Source organism: Falco peregrinus, chromosome 1, assembly GCF_023634155.1.
Source record: "Falco peregrinus isolate bFalPer1 chromosome 1, bFalPer1.pri, whole genome shotgun sequence".
Taxonomy (NCBI): Eukaryota; Metazoa; Chordata; class Aves; order Falconiformes; family Falconidae; genus Falco; species Falco peregrinus.
In genome coordinates, this window is record NC_073721.1 from 36,401,656 (window position 1) to 36,421,152 (window position 19,497).

Below are 19,497 nucleotides of genomic sequence, written 5' to 3' on the forward strand. Positions count from 1 at the left end.
GTCACCTATGTATGCTATGTCACCAATGTATGATTTAGAATGATGACTTATTATTGTATTCTAATTTCCATTGGGCCTTTCTATATTTCATTTGCTGCTGGTAACAAGGAAGAAACTATTCCTAAAAAATCTTCATTATTACTGAAATGCTTCTGACCATATCTGCTGCATGATAACTGTGAGCTGGGTAGTTTAGTTTTTAAGAATATTAGTTTATGGGTTAGACAGAAATACCAAAGAATCATGTATATATATGTAAAGAGTAACGGATAATTACAACATACACTTAAGGATAATTGCAATGTACACAACTGTGAAGTTATTCCATTTTTACAAGTGTATAAACAAAAGCAGAATTTGATTAGGTCCTGTGATTGCCTCTTAATGACTTCATATGCATAAACATACTTCATGTACTTGGGTTTGCTGTTGGCAGAGGAAGGCAATGTATCCTCTTTAATCAAGGATAAGGAAGCAGGGTTGCCTCAGACTTTTTTGCCAAATCAAAATACAGACCTATTCCAATCTTTTAATTTCACCCCAGTATGGCCACAACCGCCAGACCCTTCCCCACTAACTTCCAAGGCAGCCAAGCCAGTGACGGCATGGTGGCTCCTCCTGTACTATACAGGCTCCTGCTCAGTCTTGTAGTCTTTTCCCCTCCCTGAATCTGCATTTAGTCATCACATCATTAGAGGGAATATAGACAAATGTATACTGATAAATGTCATACCAGAGTAAGTCTATAAGGCAGCTGAGTGCCCAAAGATTACAGAAAGGATCTGCAAGGACACACACGGACACAGGGACACACACACACACACACAAAGAGGAAAGGATAGATAGGAAAAGGATCTAATAAAGACTAATGGGTAACTAACTGGAAGTGAAGTTTCCGAGATGGGGTAGATATGCCAGTAAATTGAGAATAATAGTCTAACAACTCACATCACATAAATAGGAGGAACTAGTCTTGGTTATCGTTTCCCAAAGGGGAACTTTCCTCCATGACAAAATAGTGTATTTCCTGAATTTTTATTATCTCCAGTAGGGAGGGTTTCCAAGAGTACTAGAAGTGTTTAAAAATGATCGTTGTGTTTAGAGCTGTTATCCATGTATGAGTTTAAGGGAATCTGTCTCTCTAAAAGCAGTGTGATTTTCTTTGCTGGTACTGCAGAGGTGTTCAGACCTCCACAGGAAAGCTTACAGTTGTGGGCCAGGGCAAGTAACGCTGCCATGAGACTGAGTGTAAGAGGATGAACACAGCTGCCACCTCCACTTCCACAACTGGCATGTTCTGCAAGATGCGTAAAAGGAGACAATGACTTCACCTCCATTTTCAACCAGTGGGTAACAGGTTATCCTTTCTATTTTTCTGAGCACTGGAGTACTCAAATTCATACACCTTCCTCAAATGCTTTCACTCTACTACGTTCTTCGTAATGATTCAGCTAAAACCAGCAACAAAGCAGCCCGAACACTTGAAACTACTAAGGAATAGAGAATTAAACATATGCACAAGGCTCCTGAGGCTTTTGGAGAGCTCTGCCTGAAAACTGCTCAGGACCTGCTACAACAGGGTAGTGGCTTCCACATACGGCCCAGATATTATCCTCTTTAAAATTACTTTAGACCGAAAATAATCAGACAAAGCTGTGAGCAAAGGACAGTGAACTTTAACAGACACTTTGCTGTAGTAATAGACAAAATACGACCAAGCACTTGTCCCAGACAACAGCACAGCTTTGGTGTGCTCTAGGAAATCGATAGCTAATCTATGCAAACAACCTGTTGATCACTAAGAAGTGCAAAAGGTGTCCAGAAGTGTCTGCAACAAGCAGACTGCAAGAGCCAACAAGGGTGACAGCACAACAGGGAATTATAGCACAATTTAAACCCCACAGTCACCCTTAAGCTCTTCTCTGCCCACTTATATATGCATGGACTCATAAAAATACAGGGGAACAAAGATTTGGGGAAAAGACTGTGGGGCAGGCAGCCCCACAACCCTACTGCAGGATCTGTGAGCATCTCTCTAACCTCTGGGGATTTCAGGGAGGCAAACGTCATGACCCTGCACCAGGACTGTGCACAACACATCAGGGTCCGTCTCCAGGAGAGAGCCTTCTCCCCCACAGAACGAGGAGCTTCTGCAACAAATGGCTAGGCTGCTGTCCTGACTTCTCAACCCCTCTGCAAGATGAAGGTGGCATGTAATTTGTGAAACTGTATGCACCTGCGATTAATATGCTTTGCTATCTAAAATTATTTGGCCTCCACACTGTCATTTGTCTTAATCCATCACACTACGAAACAAACACATCAATACCTGCTTCAATAACAGTGTTTAAAAGTACATTTCAATTATAAAAGCCTTGCGAAATCCTTTCACTTGCCTAGCCAATAACAATTCTTTGCAAAAATGGCAGAATTGATAAAGGCAGACTTTATTTGTTAAATTTTGATCTATTCTGGCAACTGCCAAGCTATTTCATATTTTAGAAAGAAACGTCTCTGTATTGACAACTGGATCTGTTATCTGAGATAAAGATACCAGTCTTTCACTTCGGTGTTTGTCATGTATCTCTGTGGATATACTTTTTGAGGATAACACAGTGCATTAGCATGGTTTGTAATAGTAATACATATATTGTTTTTAGAGCACGCAAATACACTGTGTTTTCAGAATAAATAAAGGCTATGAGGTGATAGCTTCACTGAAGTTAACTGTAATTCACTGGGTTTTTAAGGTCAGGAGTACCTTTTCATTACGTGCCTGCAGAACAGCTGGCATGATGGCGTTCTAGGCTTTAAGTAGGACTCCTGCAAGCTATTCCCGTTAAAATAAAATAAAAAAAAAAGTACTAATGATTTCAAGAACTCTATGCTTGCTGTCCGTTCCATTAGAAACCTAGTGGCACTATCGCTTTTGCCTGCACTTGCTTTGCAACGGGGCCTGCCTGCTGGCATAACTGGCGTTACCTTCACTTGAACAAGTATCAATGGGAGCAGAGTCATGGCTAAAACCTAATATGTGCTAACAGCAAACAATGTGTCTTAAACAAAGCACTTTGTCAAGTCCCATAAACGCACAATATATTATGAACTATACCTCCAAAGACAATATGATTAAACATCTACCATCACAATGCAATGACCTAGAATTTTTATTAGCAGTAGTTATGCCTTAAAATTAAATTATAATACTGTACTCCATTTTAAGGCTGGTTTTTGCAGGCTGTAGTGAGCTATTTGTTTTAAAACGGACATACATGATGAACTAGGTATTTGATTGAGAACTGAAGTTGGCTGACATTAGGAATACCTTTAATATGATGAAGAATCACATAAAGCAATAACATGAGCTATGAATAGTTTGATTTGGCTTATCTGATGTGATCCAATTTTCTGATTTCAGTTTGTTGTAGCACTTCGTATTTTTGTGGCTATTCCTGTAAGTGGATACTGATGTGAAACAGAAACAACTGTGGCTTAGGGGAACACTGCAAATGCTACATCTGCTTTTAGTAGCAATAATTTGCAAAATTCTTTCTGAGGATAAGAACTTTAATCTGTTCATAGAAATTTCAATTTGCTATAAAGGTGTGTAGTACATTTTCATAAAGTTGTATTTTTGTAAGTCATTAAATTGGGTTTTAGTAACCTCATACTCATTTTCAATTGAACAATTATTAAACTATAAAACAAAATTGCATGATTCCTAAAACTGTAATCTGGAGTTTTACAGTCTGCTATAAAGTGCTGTAGTATTATAATACACCAAAGATGCTCAGACTATTAAAACTTTTTTTTTAAAATGAACTGTAAAATATTTTATCATTGATGAAATAATTCTAAAGTATTATGCTCTCCAGCAGTATACATGCACAATATTTTGGTACAGTGAAAAGAATCCTAATCAAAAAAACGTAATTTAAACTGTAATTCTAACATGCAAAATAAGCCATTTTGCTGTCTTTCAGTAACAGAAATTTATTACAACCAACTTCCAACATTAAAAATTTTTCATCGGATTATTGATCATTAAATATAAGGTCCAGTCTTGCAGAGAGCTCTACATGCCAAAGAGACTGGACACCTGTGTAGCTCTGATGCTAACAACAGAGATGTGCTGACTTACACTTTCAGAGAGTTTTACTCTGTACTCTGCTCCACAAATCATAACCGATCTCGCAAGGGGAACTCAGTGTTCGACTAAGTTCAACCAAGGCCCCTAAATGAGAACAATTTTCTACTGACTACTGATGGCTGATGTCTCATAGCAACACTGACACTAAAGTGATACATCTGAACCTATAGGGTATGACACTCAGCTATATCCTCAAACTGTTCCTCTGATGTTCAAAAGAGAGGCAAAAGACTCTGTACTTAGAAATTAATTACCTATATTAATCAGATATTTAATTTCAGCGGGATTTCAACACACTTGAAAATTATCCATCTTGTGTGGTCCTAAATTTTTTGGCAATGGTGGTGAAGTACCCAAGGACATACTTGCTCCGAGTGGAAGCAGTCTACATGATCATACCATTAGTACATACGTATGTATACGTTCATTGCAAGGCAGCCTTTTGGCACAGAGTTCCACTGTTTGAACAGCCATGCAGGGGGACTGCTGACGACTTTCCTGCCTGTGAACACAGAGATTGTCATAGAGGCTGAAAACCCAAAGCTGTCCCTTGCTGACGGTGACCTCACCTTCTCTGGTTCTATCTGAGAGGTGCAAGAGCCACGCAGTAAATGAGTACAGTCTTGGGGAATTTTATACATCCACATTTTTTGAGGACCCACTCCAGCATGGTGCTGAAGCAAACAAAAGATTAACTTAACGGAAATCAATGTCAATGAAACCAATGGACAAAGCAGTCTCCGTTCTGGTAAAACACAGAATTTTGCTCGGTGCCCCAATATAAGATTAAAGGTGAAACTTTAAATTAACCTTGGCTGTCAGATTTTAATCTGAATGTGAAAATCACACAAGAGTTCCTTAAGTCCAACAGAATTTCTACTGAAACAAATATGAAATGTTGCTTTTTCAGAAGAAAAGCTGCCAACAGGTTCTCTAAATTACTTGTACCAGCAGGCTGACCCCATTATGTCAGCTAATCCTGGAAATACAGGAGGTAAATTTAAATCTTTTCCTATGAAACATTTAGTCAAATTATTTTTTGGTTGTTTTCTAATTTGGTTCTGGCACGGCACTGAGAGTTTTATATTCCTGTCCATCTTTTGCCCCAGACTATAACTTTCCGCATAGTTGCAATGCCCAGAGGAAGAGGTCCAAGTATGACTTCTCCCGAGGGACAGAGCAAGAAGGGCATTTGAAAGGATAGTGCTTGATTTTGACAAAATGAAAAAGAAACAGCAAGTTCACAGGCTGTGTGAAAGGATTGAGGGAAAAGGGTGCCAGGCATATGGGCAAGTTTATACCAGTTTTCAGGGGGTAAATCAAGTTCCTTTTGTCCCTATTCCAGTGAACTGCCCCAGCAGTTGTAGTACTCCATCAACAACACACCTACATACTGTCTGTGTTTCCTGCTTACATTCACCCTCCACCCAATTACCGGTCCAGGGAGCTCCATACCTGCTGCGTCTTCATCCTCAGAATACTACAGTGAAGCTTTTAACCATCTCCAAACACCTACACAATGCTTTATACTAATAGTATTTAGCACTTGGGAAGCCACATTAAATAATTATAGACACTACTCCAAACACCAGATTAGCAGACCCTCAGAAAGCGCTGAAGACCTGCAACAGATAGATGGACAAGTAAAAGCACAGTCATTTTCAGTCTGTGAGTCATGTGTAAGTCCTGGTCTCCTCAGGGGACTGAGCCCTGTCTCCTGTTTTTGTCTTAAGACTTGCCACAATAGATATTTTTTCAAATCCCAAATTTATGTGGAATTATGTGAATTTGTGGAAGAACAGCTTGCAATATGACCCGAGTCTGTTCTAAACACTAACTAACCTTACATGCAGATAAGAAAGGATCGACGTATTTAAGTATCTGTATTTCTCTTTTCCTCCTTGTTCCCCACAAAATGTTTAGGTTTTTTTAATTCCTATCTCATATTTTTTAAAAAATTTTGCTGCTGAGGTTACAATGGCATTCACATACTGGTATGTGCCTTTGGTCCAAAGGGCCATGCATCTCAACTACATGTGTCTGCCGTTCACACGTCTCCAAAACCCCAAAACCTTAAATTCCCTCTGAATGCTGAGCTAGGGTTAACTAGAGCAAGACATTCATAATAAATGTAGGAATACAAAGTATAGAACTAGTGAGGAAGTTGATAGATTTTGATGCATAAATTGAGACTTAAATGCCCTTAACCATCTTTTTTTGTCTTGTGTAAAATGTCTTCTAAAATAATAGAGTAAACCCAGTATGAAAGTCTTATTTTTTTAATCTTTCTCGATGATGTAGTAACAATTGATCTAATCTAGTCTAATCTATCAATTGAAGTTTATTTCATTATCATCTTTCAGTTCCATGCATCTCTCCCAAATGCAGAAGCAGCACTTTTCTTGAAGAATACATGGTGTGAGTACACATCCAAACTCGTTCTTTTGTCCCTTTCAAATAATCCAACCTGACGGTTCAAGCAGTGGGGACAGAATGTGAGACCGAAAGACCATAACCATTTTTTGGCTGGCCGACTGAATAAAAATTATGACTGAGAATGAAGGATAAACAAATACGTCAGTTAAATAGAAAACGTTAGAGCGAAGCTATCAGGAAAAGGATAGGGACAGCAATTACTTATACACAACTGTGTAAGGAGCACACTGTTGGCATTCATCTTCCATTTTGTTCAAAATATTTTATGAATAATTTTTCTGTGGTGCTGAGGATCCTTTGGAAGATGTCAAGCACCTCAAAAAATCCACGAATTTAGCATTTTATATAAAACTAACCACTACTTGCTCTCTGTGTTTAGTAAAATTTGTTAGAAGCCAGGTTTACAAAAACAGTTTATAGGATGCTTGACAAAGTAAAGCATCGTGCTGGCAAAGATAGAGTGCTGATTTAATTTAGGGACAGAAGAAAAGAGTATACTACACAAATACATATGTAAACATAAAAGAAGCATATATCACAAATCAAAATTTCTCTGTATCAATTTGAAATAAGAAAACACCACCACAAAAGAACTGTAAACTCTTGTAGTAATAGTAAACTGAAATGAAGAACAATTTCTAAACAGCACCACTGAAGCAAAAATTATTTGCAAGTTCAAACCTTCAACAGGTATCTGAAATAAATAGAGTAAGGTAAACAAAGAGTACCTCACGTTTTCTTTAAGCATTCACAACCCTTCCAACACCCAGGTCTGCATGTGCGCAGGAGAGTGTGGCACAGCGACAAAACCATTAGTATATTCTTGCTTTTCATACAACCCTTCTGAACAAGTCAGAAAAACATGCATCAAAAATTGCTCAGCCAGTGACAGTCTTGGCAGATTTGGGTGTATGCCCTGTATTTTACAACCCCAGGAGGTTAGATTTTGTTCGTTTTGATGGCAATTTATACTAATCAATCACTTCCTGCTCTTTCCTCCCTTACTGTATTTATTTCCGTGGCAATTTATACTAATCAATCACTTCCGACTCTTTCTTCCTCCACTGTGTTTTTAAACCCACTAACTCAGACTTGTACCATCTCAACGATCATTGCCTTATCCCCTCTCTGCCTCTGTCCCTTTGTGCTGCAACTAATGCTGTTAATTCTACTTTTCACAGTATTTAGGCTATATTGCCTTTTTGAAACCTGCCAGCTCAACTGCTAAGTGTATAACAAAGGCCTTCAGATTGCTTTTGGTCGCACCAGTTCCTGTTTTGAAAGTAACTACAAAGGCATATTTTTCATGGGAGGAGAGCCTTGGAATGAATACCCTTCAGTGCAGTACGAATGCCTCTAGTTCTTTTGTAACATTTGCATTGAGGTTTAGGTCTCGCATGCAAAGTGGCACCATACTGTCCAACAAACACAGGCTTCTTTAAAAAAAAAAAAAAAAACAAAAAAAAGTGTGGGCTTGTTTTGGCTCTGTTCGTAAGTTGTTTTTTGGGTTTTTTTGAAATGCATTAAAATATAAGAGCTTTCTTCTTTGTGTTTCAGTTCTGACAGAAGGAAGTAGTGAGCACCAGAAACGTACTTCACATGAACAAACCTGCTTAATTCACGTAACTTCAGTGACCTTTTAGTGTGGACTTTATCTAGAGTTTCTCCCAAACAGCAGAAACCATTTGTTTAAAGGAAGCTGTTTCTTCTCGTGTCAGGTATAGCAGGGGTACATGTAACACAGCTCTAAAGCAGTGCTGATAAACGCACGCGGGATGCGACTTCAAAATGCCAGAGTAGCATGGGTAATGACAGGGAAGAATGTCATTCCTTTTCAAAACACTGAAGTACTTCAGGCTTGAGGAAGGTTTGCAAATCAAACTGAATCCAACAATATTTGTGATCAATTGCTGTTTCCTCAGTTCGTTATTTACCATTTGTACTTTGTTAGCACCTGGAGGCCTTACTCTATAGGAGGCTATACGAACACTGAAGGAAAAGGAACGTTTCATCTATCCCATAGAACCATACTTTAATATAACACAAAGTGAATTAATAACATTCCATCAAGGTCTTCCTTTAAATGCAAGCTATTCCAAGTTTTAAATTTAAAAGATTACACTTCTTTTTAGCGTATTCTATTTGGTCAAATGACTACTGCGTATAGAAATATACGCCTACAACTCTCTCCCTCTCATCAATAATTTACAAAGCTTAACTAATAATGAATGCACAGATAGGAAAACTAGAATTAAAACAGAAGGACCTAAACTCAACACCATCTATTATTAACCCCATACACTTTGTGACTCTCTAATGCCTCTGAAAAAAGTGAATTCATACGCAATCTGCCAACACAAAATAGAGTGAAGAAACTAAAACGGGATGAAGATGACAGAGTGGTGCACAAAAACTTAAGAAGCAAAATACATTTCCAAGGGATACGAACCCTCCATTTTGGTGAACATGGAAACTTTTATATAGCTTAATATAAAGAACACAAAATCAATCTTTTATAAGTGAAATGTGAATATTAAAAGTGTGGAAGAGTTTGAGAATCCAGAAAGAAAGTATCTCAATACCTGATGAAAACTTAAAACTCGGACAATTTGATTTGTGTCACATAGTAACTTTCCTTCTGTAAAGACAAAAATAAACAGGCCAAGCTGATCTATCCCTGACCTAATTTTGCATTTAAACCACCAGATATTTTTATAACCCCAGATTCTAATCTGGGCCTAAGGATGTTTTCATTTTAAGTTTCCTGTTACCTCTTTCTTGCCTTCATTTTGCAGTCGTCTCCTGCCTGAGTTCTTCAAACTCCCTAAGAGCTGCACATACTGCCTTTAGCAAGTGATGAGCCTCATTAAATCCAGAATGAATCAATGACACGCCATGAATAACCTAACTGAAGTGTCAAAGGAAATCACTTACAGCCATTGGCCAAAACCACATCGTGACTTTGACCCCAGCTCAGGAAAGCGCCTGATTCAAATTAGCTTCCATCCTTGTCCAGGTTCTTCACCACGGGGTTTGTAGCACCACGTATTCTCTAATACACAGACCTACCCAGCCGAAAAAACCTCTTAAATTTACTGCCAATAACAAAAGAAAGCAAGTAGCAGGACATGCTAGCTGACATTAAGAGTTCCCTCTGAATTTGGATTACTCAGGGGATTAATTTAATCTGACATATTGTGGCAGGGTTTGGAGACTGCCACGTTCATACCCAAACCTGTGACAACAAATTAAATACAATGCTCTGTATAGTCAGAGAGGCAATAAAGTCCACTTTCAAATATGCACATTTCTGATTTAAAATGTGTCTGATATTTTACAACATATCTGCCTTGTAACTACAACATGAGAATAAAAAGATATTCCAATTTAAGCAGGGATCTGTTTATGCAGCAGGAGACTACTCTGTATACACATCGATGAAAAATGTTAATTTCCACACCGCAACAAGTTACAAGACTCTCTTACCTGCAGGTTTGCACATGCTGGTGAATCGTTGTGGGTGGGTATTTCATTGTTGGTGGTCTCCGAACCTGTGTTTTTAACTCTGGAAGCTGTTGTAGTTGTGGCTGTAGTGGTCTGTACTGGTAAGATTGGCTGCCACACGTTCACATCAGTACCGTTGCCGAAGGCCTGAATTGCATTTTCTGTAAAAATAAATTACAGAGAATTTTCCATTTCTAAACAAACAGCAGAAAGCTGAACTGACTTTTAAACCATTATTATGATGACGATGATCCCATTGAAAATATGTATTTATAGAAACTCAATTTTTATGCTGAAAAATGTGTCTTAATTTTGAACATATCAGAAACGATAACTGAGAGTCCGGGGTCACATAATTATCTGGTGCAGCCTCCTCTTTGTAATGTTCCCAGTAATTCTTGACAGAAGCTCTAGGACTTACTGTAATCATATTTGTCACCACCCAATGAATGCTACGTCCTGATTCAGGCAGGTGATGTTACATAGTGAACTAAATACAGAGGGCAGGCAAAATATTAATTTATTTCTACAGCTTGTTGTAGTAAAACTAACATGCCTATAACTACAAAATGTTTTAACTAAGACAATCTTTTCCTTACAGTTTTCAATCAAAATCTGCATAATTAGGTGAGGGAAGCATACTTAAACTAAAACTTTAGAATATAAAAGTTAAAAAGCTTATCACAGTTTCATGGGATTAACGAGTGTGTTTATGGCAATAGTAAATTGGTTGGTTTTTTTCATAAACAAATAGAAAAACAGTTTTTAATCAGGTCTTTGGGGATTCAACATGGATTTAGGGATTTCTTATTTCAAATTCTTTGTACAAGAAATCAAACAATTTCACTGGGGACTAATATGTGGAAGTTATTAATACTTCTGCTCAGTGGTATTCCTTGCCTTATAAAATAATTTACATTTCATTCTCATCTGAAAGAGATGTATTTTATTCTGATATTAGTTTTTAGAACTCCAACATGCAAAGAGAAGGATTTTTAAAAGGCACCACAATCAGCTGGGTGGATGGAGACAAAGAGGGAAGAGTGGAAAGATATTTTTCTTTGTTTTCCCTGAATAAGGCAATATATATAAAGCAATATTCTCCTATGGCTTCCTAAATTAACTGTAACTCTCTGTTTCCATTATTGCAGGATCACAGGAATGCATGCAATCCTTCCGGTTTTCTAAGTAAAAGTGGTCTTTACAATTCGACGGCTTCAATTATTTGATTGAATCGTACCCTATGATCCTTATGGGTCCCTTCTAACCTGAGATATTCTATAATTCTGTGGTAGAATTGTAGAATGGTTTCGGTTGGAAGGGACCTTTAAAGGTCACATAATCCACCACCACCCCTGCAATGTGCAGGGACATCTTCAACCAGATCAGGTTGCTCAGAGCCCAGTCCAGCCTGACCTTGAATGTGTCCAGGGATGGGGCATCTGCCACTCTGGGCAACCTGTGCCAGTGTTTCACCACCCTCATCGTAAAAAGTTTCTTCCTTACATCTAGTCTGAACCTTACCCTCTTTGAGTTTAAAACCATGACCCCTTGTCCTATTGCTACAGGCCCTACTAAAAAGTCTGTCCCCATCTTTCTTATAGTCCCTCTTTGAGCACAGAAAGGCCACAGTAGGGTCTCCCGAGAGCCTCCCTTCAGGCTAAACCACCCCAGTTCTCTCAGCCTGTCCTCACAGGAGAAGTATTCCATGCCTCCCCAATATTTTCATAATATTTCAGACACATACATTATATTTTAAATATGTTTATAAATATATATATATATATATATAAAATTTTCATACATACTTCAAATATATTTAAAAAAACCATAATGACTGTAAGGAGGTGCTTCAAGTGTCTAATTGCTCCAGTAAAGTTCCTCTCAATAATTTTTATTAACTAACTCACTGCTTTATGCTTTTCCTCTTACTTGCCAATTCTTTTTACTGCACTATAAGGCAAGTGTGAACAAATCCTTTGAACAGATAGGTTCGGTTCATTCAGTTCAGTAGGAATTCTAGAGCATGTAAACAGATTTCAGGACATTCACTTTCAGAGTAGCTAAAGTAAAGTCTTAAGATGGATTTTCAGAATTTAAGACTGGCCAAACCTTAACTGGAGAGGCAGCAGTTAGGACCACTGTAATATTACCAATAAACTTGCATCTTCCAACAAAGAGGATAAAAGTACAAGCAAAGTAATACACAGCCCCACATTTTAGGATGGAATAGATCCTATTTGGTGCCTATTAATTTGGATTTTTAGCTTTCTTGCGATTAGGCCAATTTCACAGTTCTCATATAAAACCATATTCGACAGGATAATGCTAAGATAAAAAAACACTGTATCTAAGACATGTGAAAAGAAAACAACACAACGTTTGTCTTTATTTGGACTAATTATTAGACTAATATTAGACTAAATATTAGAACAGACTGGGATTTTCACTTGTATATTCACACTCACCTTCTGAAATCAAAACTTCCACTCTTGTTTCAACTTAAAATCTGTTGCAAAAGGCTTTTCAACTCCAGAGTGGAATTTCTAGGGAAGCGCTTAACAGAGGTGCAAGACCAGGATTTCAGATGTGTATGGGGGACATGGTAAACTCAGCTTTGTACCCCAGCTCCACACCAGACCCAGTACACACATCACCTGAGGTCTTCTGCTTTCCGAGTCCCCTAGCCCTCAGGAGACAGCGCAGCTATTCCACTTTGCGTAAAAAACCCAAATGGGTTTTTGAATAAACGTTTAAGCCCGGTACTCCACATCTTCCTTCTATAACTGCCTCAGATCACTGGTTTATTTTCCACTTTGAAGGGGAAATACACTTTATCAAAACAGACTAGCAAGAAATTACTAGTTTCTTCCCATTAGGGAAAGTCATTTTTGTTTTGTCTAAAAAAGGTGGCAGGGGTTTTAATCTCATCCAATAAGCAAATGACATTTTCTCCACTCACTGGAGGACCTATTAATGACAGTAACAATCAAAAAATAAAATTTTAACTTTTCCCATTCTCTGTAAAAAAAAAAACTTTGTATTAAACCAGAAACATCTTTAATTTCTTCATGAAGAAGACATCTTCTACAAGTAGGATGACTATAATTTGTCTCACAGTAACCTCTAATGTCTTTGATTTGTCTTCATTAATGCTTTTATACTGATGGCAAAAGAAAGGACACGGGATCGCTCTATCTTTATATTCTAAAGAGAACCTGTAACATTCCACCAGTTAATACATTCACAAATGAATAAAATCTGATGTATTACAGTACATGTAAGTGGCAGCCCCATTAGGTTTGAAGGTCTGATGCTATACTGTTAAATTTTACCCAGTCATGGTCTGAATTGTTTTCTGGGTTTGGGTTTTTTTTATTGTTTGTGAAATGATCCTGAGTAAATGATTCCTCCAAAGCTCAATAAATATTGCTTCTAATAGCAACTCAGGACACTCACTTTTTGTATGCAAAGCTCCCCATGTCTTCAGAACAACGCTGCCTGTGGAGAAGCTACCGAGATGGTAGCAAACAGAATGGAGATTTTCAGACCCTATACTAAAATACAGACTGAAGCCTGCATTTGCATTAGCTCAAGTATATAGGGCAGGATGGGACAGTCTGGATCATCGAGTTCATTTGCTATTTTTGACAAAAAGCAACAACATATACTTCTTTTCATAAGCTGATGAAATAAGACTTTTAAAACTGGTAAGATTTTTTTATTCTCAAAACTCCCACTGGAAGCCTATTCCTTAACTTTCATCTGATGGCTAAAAATTTTCCAGTTTTGAGCCTAAACATGTACGGCCAGTATCTCCCTTTCTGATCTCATGCCAACATTGTCCTCTAGGTTAAGTAATCCTTTTCCCTTCCTGGGCTTGCCCCTCTAATGCAGTTTCAGAGGACAGTCACGTATCTTTTCAACTTCTGTTCTGCTAGGCTAGGGAAGCCAAGCTCTTTTGGTCTCCTCATTTATCTGAAATTAAAACTCTGATGCACACTCCACATCATCCAATTATGCTGCTGCAGGCAGACAGGAAATTTGAAAAGAGAACCTGCCAAAATCTACTCCACTGAGCCATTCTGAAATTTATAATAGTCCCTAATTTGGAAGCGAGTTTGACTGAAAAAAAAAAATAAAAATCAATAATTTAACAAAATCTTTACAATAGGTACCATCCAGACTTGTTTTAAAACCAGGCATCTGAAATCAAGCAACCTAAGAAACCTGAAGCTTGGCTATAAATTGCAAGCACAATCCAATTTATACTTACCTACAGCAAATCCTTCATATCACAAACTACATGTCTTTTTTTATATGAAGTTTTTAAATTATACAGAAGCCCCTCAGGTGTTGCAATTTTTTGGTACAGATGCTGCCAGAATATTAGGGTCCAAATATGATCTGTGATGTAAACATTTTTCTATATGATACAACTTTGTTACTTTAATTTTTTTCCAAAAGCTTGTGATGTTTGCAGTCTTGACCATAAACTATAGTAGCAGACATACTTGTTTTTATTTAATTTTTACACCTACAGCAGAATCATGCTTACAAAGTGCAAAGAGATGGCCTTGATATAGCATAACATCTTTAAACAATAAAGACATCCAGAAAACATCCTAAAACACATGTAAAGACATCTGATTTTGTACTTACTAAGGCATGTGTTATCCTGGAAGAAATTCAGAAATTTCAGGCATTCATCTATGTCATTACCGCTGTTGCTGCAGTCACACCACGGGGCAACACTGAGACTATTTGAGTCTATGTAGTTTGGCGTCATCACCGTGCCTGTTAACGAAGAGCGAAGTACAGTGTGGTGAGCATCCTTTGTACTGAAATATTCTTTCCATACGAAGAAGATAGCAAACAGCACTTGGTAAGTTGTGTATTCAGAGCTGGATTCACAACGCAGAGCCATGGCAGGGCTTTACCTTCCAGTTGTTGGCTCCCTTTGCCCTCTGACACCCAGTCCTGTGCCATACTTCACCCCCGCCGGTGTTTGAATGCAGCCACTTTAGGGACTGCAAAATGACTTGCATGTTAGAGACCCATTCCTTTCCTCCAAAAAGATTTATATTGCAATCCCACAGAGAGCTGCATCGGTACAATTGACAGGTGGCAAATAGTGGCACAGGTGATGGATGGACTGGGAGAAGGTGGGAATCTCTGAAAACGTCTTTGCTGCCAAATCAAACATATGTGGACCTGTGTCCTTCAAGTTTCACTCTAAAAATACAACTTTCCTTTCTCGCTTGTGGGGTTTTTTTCCTCATTTTTGTTCTAGCTGCAAATAAACGGCTGAAACTAGACATCCAGACCTGCGTTCCCTCCTTGAGTCTCCAGCCAGCCTGAAACACATGAGCAAGGAGAATGTTAGCCATGCTGGGAGGAGTGCTAATATGTCTTGGAGCAGTGTTAACCCCAGGGTGTTCGTTAGGGACCTGCCAACAGAGCGGGTTATGGCAACAAACACAGCAAAACCATATCCAGCATGCATGAAAAGGTACAGCAGATTCTTTGCAGGCAATAAATTGCTATTAATCTTGCTGTGTCACTACTTTTCAGTAGTTTCCTGTTTCCTAACCATTGTCAACAACTTCCAACCACAGGTTCATTCTAACTTGATTACACAATCTTGGGTAAACATTCTCACGCTTATATGTCAACTTAAGGCTACCAAGAATGAAATGAAACCAAAGAAGGCATTTTGTGTCCTACAAGATATACAGCAACTGTGTCACCATTCATCTGGATCAGACAACTGTTATGTGATCAGCACTTATTCAAACCAGCAGTCTCACTGAAGGCATTGACCCAGCAGGTCGGATATTTCAAAATTCCCTCAGGAGTGAGGAGTCTGAACATGTATTTGTCTGACCAAACAGAAAAAAATAATAAAAAGAGGCAGGTATTCCAGACCTGTACTGATGACAGCTGTTGCAGGAAACATGTTCCTCATTTGGTAATCTACACTTCTAGGACAGGCTGTACATTGTGAGGATGTGTGGTAGCATCTCCTCAAAGCTGACATCAAAGTAGTCATTAAGAAGATGCAATATATGAAGGATAAATATTAGAGACCCAAAGTGTACACTAGGAGAAGAACTTTGGTCCATAGGTCTGGGGTCCAAGAGTCTGAAGTAACACACAGGAAAGGGCTATCAAACATCAAGCTAAAAAAAATGAACATTAGAAATAACACAAATCGCAGAATAATGTCAAATAGCCTTTCAGGTAGCACTGGGAACTAAACAAAACAACATGCAAACTGCTTCATAACATGATACGGGAGACAAAGGAGATGAGACATTACGAGCTGGCCTGGGAAAATGGATGCAGTCCTACTGCCAAAGTCACAAAAAGCATCTTTTGTCTTGTTTTGAGACATTCTTAAATTAGAATGCAATCCCATATCTTTATCTGCTTCCAGCTTTTAACAGATAGTTGCAGTATAATTGCTCAAATTCTACATGAGATTAGCACACGAGTAAATAGCACTGTTCAAAATTTATTAAATAGAGGTAGAGAATTTAGTAAAATAGGCAAATATCATTTGCACCATTAATGAAAACTTGACAGTAGTTAAATAAGAAGAGTGATGTTAAATTAAAATAAAACAAATTAAAATATCTGTCCATTATCCATTTGATGGTTCAGTACACAATTTCAACCATGTGACATGATCTGAAAAGAAGTGAAAGAAAATTAAAATCAAGAGGATTTTGCAAATGGAAAGAAAACAGTAGCTTTAAAAAAAATAGTTTAAGAAAAAAATGCTTAGTGAAGGGTTAAAAAACCAGAAATGTATCAAGGAAATTTAAAAGGTCACTGAGGTAAGACTTTCTTATCGCAAAAAGGTACTAAGGTAACTAAAATGGGTCAAGACAGGGGCTAAAATTGTAACAGATACCGAGGTACAATTAGGGTTGACAAATATGGGAAAGACAGGACAAGGAATGTGTATGCACAGCACACAAACTGTACATCCAGCAAAAAGAGAGTGGCTGAAAGAGCAGCTAGTAGAAAATCAGACTGTCATTTAAACCTGGGGGCAGATGTGAACCCAAGCAGATTATATGCTTGGTGTCCTGAGGTGGATTTTCTTTTTTCCCTGCAACGTGTGTGCCTTCCCCTTCCCCACCCCGCTGCTAGCTGGCATCTTGGAAATTCTGCTGAAGGGCAAGAATGGATCAGAGAAACCGTGGTGGTTGGCAGTAAAATAGGACATGCTTGGTTGTTTGTGTTCTACCTATCAAATACTTCTGCGGTGGTCTCGGTAGCAGGCAGCAGGTCTCCATATTTTAGACCGAAGCAGAATTGACCTGAACACAGCCAAGAGGTTGCTCAAATTTGGGTCAGTTAAGCATGAGAAGGATGGTTAGCCCAGGAGGAGGGGCATGCCACTGAAGTTCCTTTGGCCCAAAGCAGCTCCAGCTTATTCACATCAACTCTTACGGAATTCCTAGGAACCCCAGGGAAATTAGTTGGATTTTTTTACTGAGGACAAGAGAAAATGTGTCAGAAAGTGAATGCTGAAGCAGATCTTGAAATCAGCAGCTAGAACAATACGTGACTGATGTGGGAGTGAAGACAGGTCCAGATGGCTTAACTAGGCTGCAACCAAGCACCAAATCTCAAACACGGCTGTCTCCAGTCTTGCTCTACATTTAGTAATTTTTATATTTTTCCTTTAATTTTTAAAAATATATTAATTTATCACTATTACTACAACAAGGAGCTTAAAACAATGAATTAAGATTGTCAAAATTCCTGTCAAAAATGTACAAATCTTTAAAATTATATCTGTAACACCCTGATGCAAACCTTAAAGCACCCTATACAGCCTATTCTCCATTTAACTGGTAAAGCACCTCAGATCAAAAATGTGCCTGGCTCCATTTCCACTTAAGCAATTCATTTCAGGTGGGACTCCACTAATTTCAGTGAAGTTAACTCTGATTTACGTCACCGTATGTGACAGCAGAATCACATCTACTATATTTTCCATAAAGAATCCTCAGTTTCCTGAACAAACTCTTTGGAGGTGCAATTTTTGCTACATTTAATGAAATGGCTAAATGAAATAATATTTTATTTTAATGAACAATATTTTATCTTAATTAAAACACCTGGACATCCTGAAGCTGTGATGAATGAATAGATCTGTAACAGCTTCTTACCCACAGTCCATCTATCTCTTTGTCCTGTGTTTTACATGCATTAAGCAGACATTTGCAAGACTGTATCTCTGATTTCTATCTCAGCATCTTACAAATTTGATGGTCTTCAAATTATTTGCTCCACTTTCATATCAGCTTGACATCAGAAGCAGGAATTTACTGCTTCAGCACACGCAAGGTTGTTGTTATTTTTTGGTAATCATCTTGGTTTATCAGAATCACTACCAAGTAAAAACTCTTGGAACACTAGTCAGTTCCTATCTTTTTGCAGCAGGTTTAGGGGCTAGCAGGAAGGAAGAAAAATGTTTATTTCCTCCTCTGAAAATTAGGTCTCCTTTTGATTTCAACTCCTTAGGGATGCATTCCACATTTCTGATGTGTTGGATTGTTTTGCAGCATGGTCATCCACAGTAACATCAATTGAAAAATGGATCCAACAAAACTGAGAACAAATTCACCAAGTCCAGCAAGAACTTCTTGGCAGCCCTTCCCCAGAAGTATCTATTAGTAACAGTTACTCTTTGCCAGCTGCTAGACATCTTAATCTCATTGACTAGATCAGATTTCAGGGCTATTCAATTCCTTGGTTTAGTGTCAAATGACATTCTGTCATAACTGTTCATATGTCATACCCTTTGCCCAGTGCCTTCATCTCTTAAGTCGTAGAAGCATATCCTTTGGAGCCATCACATCTTATTTTACCAGTGGCTACACAGACTTAGCTCACTTGTTAACTGCTAGGGTAACAAGAATGGTAACAGTAAGCCAGTGAATATAACTTTCAGACATTTTTCAGCAAACCCAGACTGGTATAGAATTTTTTTGTTGTTGTTGTTATGTTATATTATCTCCAGAGACATTTATTTAACAGCAGGATCTGCTTCAGGGCCTCAGCTGGGACCTTCACGCCCAACAGAAGGGGATATTACTGCATAGCAGCAGGTGCAGGCTGTAAGCTTTAAAACACCATATCTGGTGGCCTTTAAAATTTGTTTGTTTCAGAGTTTTGACATTCACTTATTCTGTACTGCCCAACCATGGTATTTCTACCATAAGTTCACCTTCCTGAGATGATCTCTTTCAGGAATCAAATGCTGTGTGTGGTATACGGAGTCTGGCTTGCATTCGGGTATCCTTGTGCCTGTTGACAGTCAGGAAGGTGACAGCAAAGAAAATTAATTATGTTGGGGAGAGAGGAAGATTTCAGAAGATAAATTT

At 38.2% G+C, this 19,497-nt stretch overlaps 1 protein-coding gene across 1 annotated transcript in view; it reads right to left on the reverse strand.

Annotated features, from left to right (window-relative positions):
• GFRA1 (GDNF family receptor alpha 1) overlaps positions 1-19,497 on the reverse strand; it is a 143,575-nt gene that overhangs the window by 17,488 nt on the left and 106,590 nt on the right. The window contains exons 6-7 of the mRNA XM_005237568.4: positions 14,753-14,887; positions 10,073-10,251 (exon numbers count right to left, since the gene is read on the reverse strand). Of these exons, the coding sequence (XP_005237625.1) occupies positions 10,073-10,251; positions 14,753-14,887 (314 nt within the window). The remainder of the gene's footprint in view (positions 1-10,072; positions 10,252-14,752; positions 14,888-19,497) is intronic.